The following is a 17199-nucleotide window of genomic DNA, read 5'->3' as shown; positions in this document are numbered from 1 at the left end:
TGGGGGGGGGGGGGGGGGGGGGCAGCCTTGGGCTTCACCCCTGGCCCTTGGGTGGCTGGATGGGGGGGACCCCTTGATTTAAGGGATCCCCACTCCTCCAGGGTACCCCGGCCAGGGGTGACTAGTTGGGGATTTAATGCCAGGGCCGCAGGGACCTATATAAAAGTGTCCCCCGGCTGTGGCCTTATCTCTCTGACTAGTGGAGCCCGATGCTAGTGTTAAAAATACGGGGGACCCCTACGTCTTTTGTCCCCCGTATTTTTTGCACCAGGACCAGGCGCAGAGCCCGGTGCTGGTTGTTAACATATGGGGGAACCCCTGTCAATTTCCCCCCGTATTTTTACAACCAGGACCGGCTCAAAGAGCTCGAGGCTGGTTATGCTTAGGAGGGGGGACCCCACGCAATTTTTTTCCGGATTTATTCATTACTTTTGTGATGTCCATGAAGTCGAATCCAGGCCGTCCACTATTCGTCAATTGGTCCGTTTTTCGACAAGGGGACTGTCGAATCCGTTATTAACTGAATATGCCGTATTCTGGTCCCGGGTGGAGGGTTTCGACTGTCGAAATGTGTCGAATCCAAAAACTGTCGAATTCACGCCGGAATTCGACCGCAATTGAATATACCCCATAATGTACAGTTGAAGTGAAATTAAATGTAATCATTTATAGTACATTACATTCTGCATTCCTTGTTAGATACATACATGTATGAGCAACACAAAATCTAAAACAATACAATATTTAGCCTTAAAGAAGGAAGACTATAGGACTGGTTGTAGCAATGTTACCTTAATGAATAAGCAGACTGTTACTCTGCAGACTGTTGTTAGGAAAGTAATCAAAGAAAGTATTCCTATTAAAATGTTAGCGTGTGACATCAACTCACTGCTTTCAAAACAATGTTTCCGCCTGTTCGAAAATCTATGGTCTTCCCCATGATATGTACGCCTTCATTTCCGCGCACAGTGATATGCCCATCCACGTTTATCTTAAGGTCACTGCTCGCACTGCTGGTAATCTGAAAATAGAAACAACATACACATAATGCAATAATAATACTTAATACAATATAATTCTCTCCTGTCTCCCACCAACAGAAAGTGTTTCTAAGGAAATTATAACTGTTACATGTAAAACAGCATACATTACTAGTAATAAATGGTAGGGGTGTCTCCAGGTAAGCTGGCTCTCAGATGCTGTAGGAGCCATTATCATGTGGCCTTACACTGGGCATTCAGACCCAGACATATGTGTAATTATTTATGGGGTGGGTGTGGGGTGCGGTGGCCCCTATGTCGGCATGGCTGGGCGGCTTCAGGTCGGCACACCCTAACACTTTATTAACACTTATGATTTTCCCTATCACTTTGTATATATTTTTGTATTATTTTAATCACACTTCACTTACATAGCACTTATGTGCTTCTTATTAACCCTTATTAATTTTAACCTGTGTGCTGACCTAGGGTAGCCGACCTGTGCCGACGTGATGGGGTCCTGCACCCCGGACCTATACCTAGTATTAGGGACTTCCAGTGATGGAGACGCCTTGCCGATCGGCCTGGGGCTTAACCCTATATCTGCAGATATATACGCAACTAAGATCTCCGTATTATCTGATTATTATGTAGTATTATTTTTCACTCAGTGTGCATTAGGGAACACAAATTGATTTTTTTCTTACACAGAATTACCCCTCCCTTTTAGCACCTGAGTGACATCACAATCTGATTGAGCAGCTTGCCAATAAATGTGCATGGTAATAAATGGTGACAGATATTTGTGTGTGGGTTAAATGTTGTATGATAGGTTAGAATTTGTACTTTTCTTTGGATCCAGTTGCCACGTGAGCTGCTGCTTAGTACACATTTACCTTCATAAGGGGGCATGATGCAAAAAGACAGAGAACCAGATGTAGAGAGGATCTACTGCTGCCACTTCAATATTGAGATCTCATGTGATACAACTAGTAATAATAGAGGATTTGACAGGGTGTAGTACGGCTGACCGGCGGTCAGAAGACCGCCGGCAGTATACCGACGCCGGGATCCCGGCGGGGAGGGGCGAGTGCAACAAGCCCCTTGCGGGCTCACTGCGCTCGCCACGCTGCGGGCTCGGTGGCGACCGTTCTATTCCCACTCTATAGGTGTCGTGGACACCCACGAGTGGAAATAGTCCCTGTTGGTCGGCATGCCGACCATCGGGATAGTGAGCCGTCGGGATGGTGGAGGAGGTCATGTGACTGTCGGTCAGCTGACCGCCGGTCACATGAATACCACCCGATTTGACATTCTCCATAAACATATTACAGTTACAACAGACATTGATTATAAAACCTGTGCTCAAGGCCGCATTATTATTGGTGCAGTGGAGCAAATGCCTTGGTTCCCTACAGCTCTAGGGAAATCAAATCCTCACTCCAGTGGCACAGCCATGTGGGGTGTTAGACCCTAGCTACACGGGGCACCAGCCCATAGGGGGCACCATGGGAGCAACATTGCCCATATGTGACTCACCAGTCACCACAGGCGAGTATAGTATTGTTAAGTGAGGGAATTAAGTGGTAGTCATGGACTAAATGGTAAATCACTCAAATTAAAGCAGGGATTAATTCAACAGGGTCACACTGTGACATGATCTGGGGGAAAATTACTTTTTTTGTCACCAAGCATTGTATTTATAAAGGGGTGGGGACTGATGTGTGGCTAGGAACTAGACCATGTACCTGTTTCTACACTGGCAAGCTGGGAGATATGCAGGTGTTTTTGCTGTCATTCTATTTTAATTTGTGCTGGCAGTTCTTGGGTTAAGGTGAAGTTCCAGTAGAAATTTCAATGTTCAATGCTAATGCCAGCTGTAATATTCATTGCAGTGCAGTGCAGTGTATGCATTAGGCTATGTATCCCCTGGCTTCAGAAAACCTTTTTTTTAACGCTTGTAAAAATGTGTATATAAACAGTATATTACGTGGATTTCGTGTGCATTTAGATGACTGTATAATAAAAGCTGCAAGCACATCAAAAAGATTGCACATCAAAAAAGGATGATCCAATTAAGTTTATGTAAACGTCATGATTGTTAGATGCGCACCAAGCAAAGTAAGCATTCCAGACCCTATGGTAAATCCGAGCAAAAGCCGGCTTAAGGGCCTTCAACATGGTTTGAATGACCGCCTCAGAAAATCCTTTGGTCCTCAGAACTGAAGCTTCAAGAGCCACGACGTCAAAGACAGACGGGCCAAATCCTGGTATACACAAGGGCCCTGAACGAGGAGGTCATGACGTTGCGGAAGTAGAAGAGGATGCTCTAACGAGAAACCCTGTAGGTCTGAGAACCAATGCCGTCTGGGCCACGCTGGAGCGATCAGAAGTAAGATTCCTCCTTCTTGCTTGAACTTCCTTATTACCCTGGGCAGAAGTGACACCAGAGGGAACACATACAGCAGCCGAAAGTTCCATGGAATTGCCAGTGCGTCCACGTACGCTGCTTGAGGATCCCTTGTCCTTGCTCCGAAGACCGGAACCTTGTGATTGTGTCGAGACGCCATCAGGTCTACATCTGGCAGGCCTCACTTGTCCACTAGGAGTTGAAATACTTCTGGATGGAGGCTCCACTCTCCGGCGTGTACGTCCTGACGACTGAGGAAGTTTGCTTCCCAGTTGAGGACCCCCGGAATGAACACTGCCGATATGGCCGGCAGATGGCGTTCCGCCCACTGAAGAATCCTGGACACTTCCATCATTGCCATGCGGCTTCGAGTGCCGCCTTGATGATTTATGTACGCCACCGTGGTGGCGTTGTCCGACTGTACTTGAACAGGCCTGTTCTGTATGAGATGATGGGCCAGGGTTAGAGCATTGAACACTGCCCGCAATTACAGAATGTTTATCGGGAGGAGAGACTCCTCCCTGGTCCACCGACCCTGAAGAGAGTGTTGCTCCAACACCGCGCCCCAACCCCGCAGACTGGCATCCGTCGTCAGAAGGACCCAGATGGAGATCCAGAAGGGACGACCCCTGCTCAATCGATAGTCCTATAGCCACCAGCTCAGTGACAGACGAACCTCCGGAGACAAGGGGATCATGTCGGTGAAGCAGGCCATCCCACTTGGCAGGAAATCAGCTTCTGCAGAGGGCGGGAATGAAATTGAGCATACTCTACCATGTCGAAAGCCGACACCATGAGGCCTAGTACTTGCATCGCCGAGTGTATCGACACTCGTGGGCGAGAGAGGAAGCATCGAATCCTGTCCTGAAGGTTCAGGACCTTCTCCTGAGACAAGAACAACCATTGGTTGTGAGTGTCCAACAATGCCCCCAGGTGCACCATGCTCTTAGCAGGGACCAATGAAGATTTCTTCCAGTTGATGAGCCACCCGTGGGCTTGCAGAAACTGGACCGTCAGATCCAGATGACGGAGGAGAATTTCTGAGGAATTCGCCAGGATCAGCAAGTCATTCAGATACGGTAGGATCCTGACACCCTGACGGCGGAGTACGGCCGTCATAACCGTCATGACCTTTGTGAATACTTGCGGAGCCGTGGTCAGTCCAAAAGGTAAGGCCCAAAATTGATAATGGAGGTTGCCAATAACAAACCGCAGGTATTGCTGATACGACATGGCAATAGGAATATGCAGGTAAGCATCCTGTATGTCCAGGGAGACCATATAGTCCCCAGGCTCCAAAGCCAGAACAATAGAGCGAAGAGTTTCCATATGAAACTTGGAGACCCTCCCAAATTTGTTCAAGAATTTGAGGTTGAAAATGGGCCGGGAGGAACCATTTGGTTTCGGGACCAGGAACAGCGGTGAATAGTACCCCTTGCACTACCACTCCTGTGTCCAGGAGGGAATGTACCACAAATTGAAGAGTTTTTGCCTTTACCTGATCCGAAGGGATGTTTGGTGAGCAAAACTGGAGAGGGGGACGTGTTTTGAAAGAGACAGCATATTCGGGAGTGACAACTTCCCTTACCCAGGCATCCAAAGTGGTCAGTAACCACGCCTGATCAAACCGTAGAAGTTGGCCTCCCACCCTGCAATCCCCCAGGGGGAGGCCTGCCCCGTCATGCAGCAGGCTTGCCTGTTTTTGAAGCAGGCTGACGGGCAGCCCAGGCACGTTTTGGTTTGGGCTTAGAGGTTTTGAAAGTGCAAGCCTGTTTCGGGTACGCCTGACCCTTTTCGTTACCAGGAGGTCGAAAGGAACGAAAGGAAGTACTCTTAGTCTTCAGAGCCGAAGAAGAAGTACTAGGCAGATATGCGGTCTTAGCTGATGCCAAGTCAGCAACAATCTTGTTGAGATCTACCCCAAAAAGAATGTTTCCCTTAAAAGGGATCACCTCCAAGGTCTTTTTAGAGTCCAGATCTATGGACCAGGACGCAACCAGAAGATCCGGCGAGCCAGAATAGACGTAGTAGACGCTTTGGGCGCCAGGATACCGCATCAGAGGCCGCTTCCTGAATATAATGAGAGGCTGCAATAATGTATGAAAGACACTGTCTAGCATTATCAGGAAAATCAGACGGTAGTTACGCTTTCACTTCCTGAACCCAGGCCTCTATAGCCTTAGCAGCCCAAGAGGCCACCATAGTGTGTCTATGTACAGCTCCAGCAAGAGTGTAAATGGACATCAAGCAATCCTCCACACGCTTATCCGTCAATTCCTTCAGTGAGGTAACGGTAGTGACAGGCAGAGCATAGGACACCACCAGACGTGCGACTTGTGAATCCACCGACGGAGGTGTCTCCCAATATTTACCTAACTCTGCAGCGAGGGGATAACGGGCTAGCATCTTTTTAGACAGAGCAAATGTCTTTCCTGGATTTTCCCAGGATACCTGACAAATGTCAACCAAGTGGTCAGAATGAGGTAAAACGAGATTTATGGTAAGAATTTACCGTTGTTAAATCTCTTTCTGCAAGGTACACTGGGCTCCACAAGGATTAACATCGGGGTGTAGAGAAGGATCTTGATCAGAGGCACCAACAGGCTCAAAGCTTTTGACTGTTTCCAAGATGCACAGCGCCGCCTCCTCTACAACCCCGCCCCCATGCACAGGAGCTCAGTTTCGTTAACCAGCCCAATGCAGTAGCAGGTACCAGAGACGACAATCGCTCGTAGCCAATTACATCACACACTCACCGCAGGAGAGGGTGTCAGCGGCTATGCCAATACCAACCCAAAGAAGCTAAGTGCATCAGGTTGGGCGCCTTGTGGAGCCCAGTGTACCTCGCAGAAAGAGATTTAAAAACGGTAAGTTCTTACCATAAATCTCGTTTTCTGCTGCGGGGTACACTGGGCTTCACAAGGATTAACATCGGGGATGTCCTAAAGCAGTTCCTTATGGGAGGGGACGCACCGTAGCAGGCACAAAAACCCGGCGTCCAAAGGAAGCATCTGGGAAGCGGCGGTATCGAAGGCAAAGTACCCTACGAACGTGTTCCCTGAGGACCACGTTGCCGCCTTGCACAATTGTTCAAGGGTCGCACCACGGTGGGCCGCCCAAGAAAGTCCAACCGACCGAGTAGAATGGGCTTTAATGGTAACAGGAACCGGACAACTAGCCTGTACATAAGCATGTGCAATCACCATTCTAATCCATCTGGCCAGTGTCTGCTTGGAAGCAGGCCAGCCACGTTTGTGAAAACCAAACAATACAAAAAGAGAATCAGATTTCCTAATGGAGGAAGTTCTCTTCACATAGATACGGTGAGCCCGTAAAACATCCAAAGACCGCTCTTTGGAAGACAACCCAGGAGAATTAAAGGCCGGAACCACAATTTCCTGGTTAAGTTGGAAGGAAGACACCACCTTGTGCAAATAACCTGGCCACGTTCTAAGAACCGCCCGGTCACGGTGAAAAATCAAATAGGGAGACTTACAGGATAAGGCACCCAAGTCCGAGACCCTTCTAGCTGAAGCAATCGCCAGCAAGAATAGGACCTTAAGGGAAAGCCACTTAAGGTCAGCAGAGGAAAGAGGCTCAAACGGAGACTCTTGCAAGGCTTCCAAAACCACCGACAAGTCCCAAGGGGCCACAGGTGGCACATAAGGAGGCTGAATCTGCAACACACCCTGAGTGAATGTACAGATGTAGCCACCTTTATCTTGACTGTTTCTCCGCCAAGACGGGCGTTTAGTCACGCTAAGGCGATAGCTGAGTTTAATCACAGGTAGGCGCGTTGAGGCGATCTAGATACTCATCATGCATTACACATCTCCACCACTGTGTGGCTAATGCTCCACTAATCCAGTACTTTCGATCGTACAGTATAGCGGCGGATTGATCTACAGCTCTGGCAATACTGTATGGAGTACTGTATGTGTATGGAGACGCAACTACAGTAATTGTGTAAAAGGAAGAATGTACAGGACAATGTATAAACACCGTGCTTTTAAAATACATGAGCGTCTGGGAATGGAGGGCTACAGTAGCTAGCAGGAGGCGGTGGAAAATAACGTGCTTTACAAATGCGAGCGTCCGAGTCCTCTAAGGCATAAACCAACACCAATGGGGTGGGGGCCGGGCGCTGTTTGCAGTACTTTCACAAATGAAATTGGGAGTCTCCCATGAGGCGTCGTGGGCTAGGGGTGAAGGCTCCCACCTCCCACGCTGGGGGTCCTGGGTTCGAGACGTGATGTGCCTTTTTTTTTTATTATTGTAATAATACACTGTATTATTTTATCTACATTGTAAGACAGTCAATGGAAAGGTGCACACAAGTTACATATAAATCAGAGTACATCTGCAGGAGCGATTCTTTACGCTAAATGCAACTAAACAGCGGGAATGAGTAGAAATGAGTGTATTCTGACGCTACTGTGAGCAAAACAGTACTATACAGTAGATATTCGGCGTTTGTGTATTGCACATGACCTGAATTCCCTCCCTGTCTACTGCATGATCTGTGCAGGCTCCCAGGGGAGAAGGGCAATAGGCTAGCAGGAGGCTACTGGGGACTCAGACTCATACAGTACTTGCATTTCAAAAGCACAGTATTTTCCACCGCCTCTCGCTTGCCCATCGCCCTTCCCCACTGGGATCCTGCACAGGTCATGCAGTAGACAGGGAGGGAGTTATTCACGTAAACTAGGGCAAAGCTGCAGGAGCAGTTGTACTGTTTAGGGTCTATGCATCATATGGTATACATACAATTCTATAGCAGGGCAGACTCAATTGAAATGGCTACCGCCTGTGTCTCCTCGCCCAATGGAGGCCCTCGGCTATGGAGCAAGTAACAGCACAGATTTGGTAGGTCACGGGGCAATGCTGAAGGAGCGTCAGAATCCCCTAGCTAAAATACACAGGGGTGATAGGGATAAGTGAGGTCTTTGCGCATAACGATACACCGCAAAGTTCCCCATGGTTTTGATTATGCCTTTTCTTTGAACACGGTATTTTCCACTGCCTCACCCTACCCCCATCCCACTTTCCCCTTCCCCCCCTGGGAGCCTGCAAAGTACATGCAGTAGACAGGGAGGGAGTTCCGATCAGGTTACAAGACATGTGCAACAGTATACTACTGTATGTAGGAAAATCCACCGCCCACTCTGATTTATGTGAAACCTGTGTGCACCCTTCCATTGAATGTATAACAAAGAAAAATAATAATAATAAAGTGAATGTTACAGGAACACATTAAAAAAAGGTTGGCACTTCCTTCCCATTGGTGTTGGTTTATGCCTTAGGGGACTCGGACGTTAATACTTGTATTTCAAAAGCACAGTGTTTTCCACCGCCTCTCCCTACCCCCATCGCCCTTCTCCCCTGGGAGCCTGCACAGGTCATGCAGTGGACAGGGAGGGAGTTCAGATCAGGTACAATACACAAATGCTGACGATCTACAGTACTGTGTTGCTCAGTTAGTTGCGTTGGAATACACTAATTTATACTCCTTACCGCTGTGTATTTGTATATAGCGGAATGAATCGCTGCTGCAGATTTACTTTGATTTATGTGAAACCTGTGTGCACCCTTTCATTGAATGTACATCAAAGAAAAAAAATAATAAAGTGAATGTCACGGGAACATAGAAAAAAAAAGGCTGGCACTTTGTGACTCTCAGCATGGGAGGTGGGAGCCTTCATCACTAGGTTGGTATGGAAGGGGAGACAATTAGCTACCGGAGGGTACCAACCCCAAGTTTCTGTGACCCCCACAAGGCTCATGGCAAGCGTCGGAACCTATGGTGTCTGAATTAACGGTCCCATTATAGTCTATGGGAAAATGGGTCCACTTTGCGTACTGATATCTCTGGTTCTGGGTCTCCCAGAGACTCAGGACTGGTACCATACAAAAGAGGAGACTCTTGGCTTTCGGGGCAGACCAACCACTAGTTTATGTGAAACTGGAAAAGGAAACGGGAAGCAACCGTGTTTCGGGACCCTCCAGTTGTCCGCCTAGCTTGCACAAGATACAGGGTTTCTGGCTAGATAGGAAATACTGTACAGAAATGCTAAGCATGGTAATTTGACATCCAGGAACATAGGGAGGAGTTTTTATCTCACTCCATTATACTTAGAAAAATTACACTTGCCACTGTACGTTACAAGCTGTTTGTGCTAATTAGTACACTAGTAGAACATACTGTACAGAGATACTAAGGACAGTGATTTGGCATCCACGAACTTAGGGAGGAGCTTTTATCTCTCTCCATTGTAATCTTTCTAAGTATAATGGAGAGAGATAAAAGAGAGAGATAAAAGCTCCTCCCTAAATTCCTGGGTGCCAAATAACCGTCTTTAGTATCTCTGTATAGTATTTTCAATTAGGGTACTAATTAGCACGGACAGCTTGTAAAGTACAGCGGAAAGTTTAATCTTTCTATGTAAAATAGAGAGAGATAAAAGCTCCTCTGGAAGTTCCCAGATGCCAAATCACCATTCTTAGTATCTCTGTACAGTATGTTCTACTAGTATACTAATTAGCACGAACAGCTTTTAACTGGATGCCAAATCACCATACTTCGTATCTCTGTACAGTATGTTCTATTAGGGTACTAATTAGCACGAACAGCTTGTAACGTACAGCGGCAAGTTTAATCTTTCTATGTATAATGGAGAGAGATAAAAGCTCCTCAATAAGTTCCTGGATACAAAATCACCATACTTAGTATCTCTGTACAGTATGTTCTATTAGGGTACCAATTAGCTGTTTGTGCTAACTAGTACCCTAATAGAAAATACTATGCAGAGATACTAAGGATGGTGATTTGGCAACCAGGAACTTAGGGAGGAGCTTTTATCTCTCTACATTATACATAGTTAGATTAAAATTGCCACTGTACGTTAAAAGCTGTTCGTGCTAATTAGTACACTAGTAGAACATACTGTACAGAGATACTAAGTACAGTGATTTGGCATCCACGAACTTAGGGAGGAGCTTTAATCTCTCCATTGTAATCTATCTAAGTATAATGGAGAGAGATAAAAGCTCCTCCCTAAATTCCTGGATGCCAAATTGCTGTCCAGAGTATCGCTGTACTCTATGTTCTACTAGTGTACTAAATAGCACGAACAGCTTGTAACGTACAGTGGCAAGATTAATCTTTCTATGTATAATGGAGAGAGATAAAAGCTCCTCAGTAAGTTCCTGGATGCCACATCACTATACTTAGTATCTCTGTACAGTATTTTCTATTAGGGTACTAATTAGCTGTTCGTGCTAATTAGTACCCTAATAGAAAATACTATACAGAGATACTAAGGACGGTGATTTGACAACCAGGAACCTAGGGAGGAGCTTTTATCTCTCTATATTATACATAGAAAGATTAAACTTGCCACTGTACGTTAAAAGCTGTTCATGCTAATTAGTACACTAGTAGAACATACTGTACAGAGATACTAAGTACAGTGATTTGGCATCCACGAACTTAGGGAGGAGCTTTAATCTCTCCATTGTAATCTATCTAAGTATAATGGAGAGAGATAAAAGCTCCTCCCTAAATTCCTGGATGCCAAATTGCTGTCCAGAGTATCGCTGTACTCTATGTTCTACTAGTGTACTAAATAGCACGAACAGCTTGTAACGTACAGTGGCAAGATTAATCTTTCTATGTATAATGGAGAGAGATAAAAGCTCCTCAGTAAGTTCCTGGATGCCACATCACTATACTTAGTATCTCTGTACAGTATTTTCTATTAGGGTACTAATTAGCTGTTCGTGCTAATTAGTACCCTAATAGAAAATACTATACACAGATACTAAGGACGGTGATTTGACAACCAGGAACCTAGGGAGGAGCTTTTATCTCTCTATATTATACATAGAAAGATTAAACTTGCCACTGTACGTTACAAGCTGTTCGTGCTAATTAGTACACTAGTAGAACATACTGTACAGAGATACTAAGTACAGTGATTTGGCATCCACGAACTTAGGGAGGAGCTTTAATCTCTCCATTGTAATCTATCTAAGTATAATGGAGAGAGATAAAAGCTCCTCCCTAAATTCCTGGATGCCAAATTGCTGTCCAGAGTATCGCTGTACTCTATGTTCTACTAGTGTACTAAATAGCACGAACAGCTTGTAACCTACAGTGGCAAGATTAATCTTTCTATGTATAATGGAGAGAGATAATAGCTCCTCAGTAAGTTCCTGGATGCCACATCACTATACTTAGTATCTCTGTACAGTATTTTCTATTAGGGTACTAATTAGCTGTTCGTGCTAATTAGTACCCTAATAGAAAATACTATACAGAGATACTAAGGACGGTGATTTGGCAACCAGGAACCTAGGGAGGAGCTTTTATCTCTCTATATTATACATAGAAAGATTAAACTTGCCACTGTACGTTACAAGCTGTTCGTGCTAATTAGTACACTAGTAGAACATACTGTACAGAGATACTAAGTACAGTGATTTGACATCCACGAACTTAGGGAGGAGCTTTATTCTCTCTCCATTGTAATCTTTCTAAGCATAATGGAGAGAGATAAAAGCTCCTCCCTAAGGTTCCTGGATGCCAAATCACTGTATGTAGTATCTCTGTACAGTATGTTCTACTAGTGTACTAATTAGCACGAACAGCTTGTAACGTACAGTGGCAAGATTAATCTTTCTATGTATAATGGAGAGAGATAAAAGCTCCTCAGTAAGTTCCTGGATGCCACATCACTGTACTTAGTATCTCTGTAAAGTATTTTCTATTAGGGTACTAATTAGCTGTTCGTGCTAATTAGTACCCTAATAGAAAATACTATACAGAGAAACTAAGGATGGTGATTTGGCAACCAGGAACTGAGGGAGGAGCTTTTATCTCTCTACATTATACATAGAAAGATCAAAACTGCCACTGTACGTTACAAGCTGTTCGTGCTAATTAGTACACTAGTAGAACATACTGTACAGAGATACTAAGTACAGTGATTTGGCATCCACGAATTTAGGGAGGAGCTTTAATCTCTCCATTGTAATCTATCTAAGTATAATGGAGAGAGATAAAAGCTCCTCCCTAAATTCCTGGATGCCAAATTGCTGTCCAGAGTATCGCTGTACTCTATGTTCTACTAGTGTACTAAATAGCACGAACAGCTTGTAACCTACAGTGGCAAGATTAATCTTTCTATGTATAATGGAGAGAGATAATAGCTCCTCAGTAAGTTCCTGGATGCCACATAACTATACTTAGTATCTCTGTACAGTATTTTCTATTAGGGTACTAATTAGCTGTCCGTGCTAATTAGTACCCTAATAGAAAATACTATACAGAGATACTAAGGACGGTGATTTGGCAACCAGGAACCTAGGGAGGAGCTTTTATCTCTCTATATTATACATAGAAAGATTAAACTTGCCACTGTACGTTACAAGCTGTTCGTGCTAATTAGTACACTAGTAGAACATACTGTACAGAGATACTAAGTACAGTGATTTGACATCCACGAACTTAGGGAGGAGCTTTATTCTCTCTCCATTGTAATCTTTCTAAGCATAATGGAGAGAGATAAAAGCTCCTCCCTAAGGTTCCTGGATGCCAAATCACTGTATGTAGTATCTCTGTACAGTATGTTCTACTAGTGTACTAATTAGCACGAACAGCTTGTAACGTACAGTGGCAAGATTAATCTTTCTATGTATAATGGAGAGATGAAAGCTCCTCAGTAAGTTCCTGGATGCCACATCACTGTACTTAGTATCTCTGTACAGTATTTTCTATTAGGGTACTAATTAGCTGTTCGTGCTAATTAGTACCCTAATAGAAAATACTATACAGAGAAACTAAGGATGGTGATTTGGCAACCAGGAACTGAGGGAGGAGCTTTTATCTCTCTACATTATACATAGAAAGATCAAAACTGCCACTGTACGTTACAAGCTGTTCGTGCTAATTAGTACACTAGTAGAACATACTGTACAGAGATACTAAGTACAGTGATTTGGCATCCACGAACTTAGGGAGGAGCTTTAATCTCTCCATTGTAATCTATCTAAGTATAATGGAGAGAGATAAAAGCTCCTCCCTAAATTTCTGGATGCCAAATTGCTGTCCAGAGTATCGCTGTACTCTATGTTCTATTAGGGTACTAATTAGCACGAACAGCTTGTAACATACAGTGGCAAGTTTAATCTTTCTATGTATAATGGAGAAAGATAAAAGCTCCTCAGTAAGTTCCTGGATACCAAATCACCGTCCTTAGTATCTCTGTACAGTATGTTCTATTAGGGTACTAATTAGCACGAACAGCTAATTAGTACCCTAACAGAAAATACTGTACAGAGATACTAAGTACAGTGATGTGGCATCCAGGAACTTACTGGGGAGCTTTTATCTCTCTCCATTATACATAGAAATATTAAACTTGCCACTGTATGTTACAAGCTGTTCGTGCTAATTAGTACACTAGTAGAACATAGAGTACAGCGATACTCTGGATGGCAATTTGGCATCCAGGAATTTAGGGAGGAGCTTTTATCTCTCTCCATTATGCTTAGAAAGATTACAATGGAGATAGATTAAAGCTCCTCCCTAAGTTTGTGGATGCCAAATCACTGTACTTAGTATCTCTGTACAGTATGTTCTACTATTGTACTAATTAGCACGAACAGCTTGTAACGTACAGTGGCAAGTGTAATTTTTCTAAGTATAATGGAGAGAGATAAACTCCTCCCTATGTTCCTGGATGTCAAATTACCATGCTTAGCATTTCTGTACAGTATTTCCTAGCTAGCCAGAAACCCTGCATCCTGTGCAAGCTAGGCGGACAACTGGAGGGGACCCGATATACGGTTGCTTACTGTTTCCCTTTCCAGTGTCACATAAACTAGTCGTTGGTCTGCCCTGAAAGCCAAGAGTCTCCTCTTTTAAATGGTACCAGTCCCGAGTCTCTGGGACACCCAGAACCAGAGATATCAGTACGCAAAGTGGACTCATTTTCCCATAGACTATAATGGGCCCGTTAATTCAGACCCACCATGGGTTCCGACGCTTGCCATGAGCCTTGTGGGGGTCACAGAAACTTGGAGTTGGTACCCTCTGGTAGCTAATTGTCTCCTCTTCCATACCAACCTAGCGATGAAGGCTCTTACATCCCACACTGAGAGTCCCAGCTTTGAGTCCCAAAGTGCCAACCTTTTTTTTTTATATGTTCCCGTGACATTCACTTTATTATTGTTTTTCTTTGTTATACATTCAATGAAAGGGTGCACACAGGTTTCACATAAATCAAAGTAAATCTGCAGCAGCGATTCATTCCGCTATATACAAATACACAGCGGTAATGAGTATAAACTAGTGTAATCCGACGCAACTAACTCAGCAACACAGTACTGTAGATTGTCGGCATTTGTGTATTGTACCTGACCTGAACTCCCTCCCTGTCCACTGCATGACCTGTGCAGGCTCCCAGGGGGGAAGGGCAATGGGAGTAGGGAGAGGCAGTGGAAAATACGTGCTTTTCAAATACAAGTATTTGCGTCCGAGTCCCCTAAGGCATAAACCAACACCAATGGGAAGGAAGTGCCAACCTTTTTTTAATGTGTTCCTGTAACATTCACTTTATTATTATTTTTTTTCTTTGTTATACATTCAATGGAAGGGTGCACACAGGTTTCACATAAATCAGAGTGGGCGGGGGATTTTCCTACATACAGTAGTATACTGTTGCACGTCTTGTAACCTGATCGGAACTCCCTCCCTGTCTACTGCATGTACATTGCAGGCTCCCAGGGGGGAAGGGGAAAGTGGGATGGGTGTAGGGCGAGGCAGTCGAAAATACTATGTTCAAAGAAAAGGCATAATTAAAACCATGGGGAACTTTGCAGTGTATCGTTATGTGCATATACCTCGCTTAGTCCTATCGCCCCTGTGTATTTTAGCTAGGGGATTGTGACGCTCCTTCAGCATTGCCCCATAGCCTGCACAATCTGGACTGTTACTTGCTCCGTAGCCTAGGGCCTCCGTGGAGCAAGGAGTCATAGGTGGTAGCCATTTCAATTGAGTCTGCCCTGCTACAGAATTGTATGTGTACTGTACGGTGCATAGAACCTTAACAGAACCGCTCCTGCAGCTTTGCCCTGGTTTATGTGAATAAAAAAATAATAAAGTGTCTGGAAAAAACTAACATGCATTCGTACTTTAGAAATCTAACTCGGGACTCCGAGTATAGGAAGCGGAACACTTCACCACTTCGCCGCAGACAGATGAATAAATCCATTGGTTTTGATTATGCTGTAATGGCTATGGGATTAGGACGCTAACATACTGTACAAAATTCCTAATCTCAAGAGGCAATAGTGAACTTCTAACACGTCCATTTGCGACAGTGTAAACTACTGGTTTTATGTTGTTTTGTCTGCGGGACTTGGACGCTCACATATTCATAAAGTACTGTAGATGAATCATATACTGTATGCTGTACTATTTGCGTCTGTACCGTATATACTGTATTAAATAATGCAGCATAATGAGTATTTACTGTATTAAATAATGCAGCGTAATGAGTATTTACTGTATGCAGCGTAATGAGACGCTTAGTAAAGTAGTCCTTATTGTATATTTCAGTATTGTATTTTACGGGAGACCACACGCATGCGCAGTGGTGATTGTAAAAGGCGACATCTGGTGGATGATCGCAGGTATTACACGTAAAGGTAACGCCAAACGCTCTGTCTGCCTCCGTGCGATTAGGTACGCCTCTCTGTGACTAGGCGCGCCTCCCTACGCTGCGTATGCTCGATCGGGACAAACGCCTGAGCCAGTCAAGATAAAGGTGGCTACATCTGTATGTACATCAGGTAGGGTAGAAATTTTTCTCTGAAACCAAACCGACAAGGCAGAGATGTGAACCTTGAGGGAGGCCAGACGCAGGCCTAAGTCCAGGCCCTGTTGTAGAAAGGCCAATAGCTTGGCCGTACTAAACTTGAAAACGTCATGATTGTGAGACGCACACCAAGTAAAGTAAGCATTCCAGACCCTATGGTAAATCTGAGCAGAAGCCGGCTTACTGGCCTTCAACATAGTTTGAACGACCGCCTCAGAAAAACCCATGGCCCTCAGGACGGAAGCTTTAATAGCCATGCAGTCAAAGCCAGATGGGCCAAATCCTGGTAACCACAAGGGCCCTGAACGAGGAGGTCTGGTCGTTGTGGAAGTAGAAGGGGACGATCCCACGAGAGACCCAGGAGATCGGAGAACCAATGCCATCCGGGCCACGCTGAAGCGACCAGAAGCAGGTTTCCATGGAATTGCCAGAGCGTCCACGAACGCAGCTTGAGGGTCCCTTGTCCTTGCTCCGAAGACCAGAACCATGTGATTGTGTCGAGACGCCATCAGATCCACATCTGGAAGACCCCACGTGTCCACGAGAAGTTGAAACACCTCCGGATGGAGGCTCCACTCTCCGGCGTGTACGTCCTGACGACTGAGATAGTCCGCGTCCCAGTTCAGGACGCCCGGAATGAACACTGCGGATATGGCCGGCAGATGGCGCTCCGCCCAATGAAGAATCCGTTATACTTCCCTCATTGCCATGCGGCTTCGAGTGCCGCTTTGATGATTTATGTACGCCACCGTGGTGGCATTGTCCGACTGTACTTGAACAGGTCTGTTGTGCTGGGACATAATCAACACGTTGAACACTGCCCGCAGTTCCAGAATATTGATCGGGAGCAGAGACTACTCCTTGGTCCACCGACCCTGAAAAGAGTGTTGTTCCAACACCGCGCCCCAACCTCTCAAACTGGCATCCG

General features: G+C 45.1%; 1 protein-coding gene across 1 annotated transcript in view; it reads right to left on the bottom strand.

Annotated features, from left to right (window-relative positions):
• The window catches only part of SGCB (sarcoglycan beta), a 70708-nt gene that overhangs the window by 11052 nt on the left and 42457 nt on the right, over positions 1-17199 (bottom strand). Inside the window, exon 5 of the mRNA XM_063920946.1 lies at positions 890-1021. Within this exon, the coding sequence (XP_063777016.1) occupies positions 890-1021 (132 nt within the window). The remainder of the gene's footprint in view (positions 1-889; positions 1022-17199) is intronic.

The sequence above is a fragment of the Pseudophryne corroboree genome, chromosome 1, assembly GCF_028390025.1.
Source record: "Pseudophryne corroboree isolate aPseCor3 chromosome 1, aPseCor3.hap2, whole genome shotgun sequence".
NCBI classification, from domain to species: Eukaryota; Metazoa; Chordata; class Amphibia; order Anura; family Myobatrachidae; genus Pseudophryne; species Pseudophryne corroboree.
The sequence above is the reverse complement of the archived record's forward strand: the minus strand, read 5'-3'. Positions and strand labels throughout refer to the sequence as shown.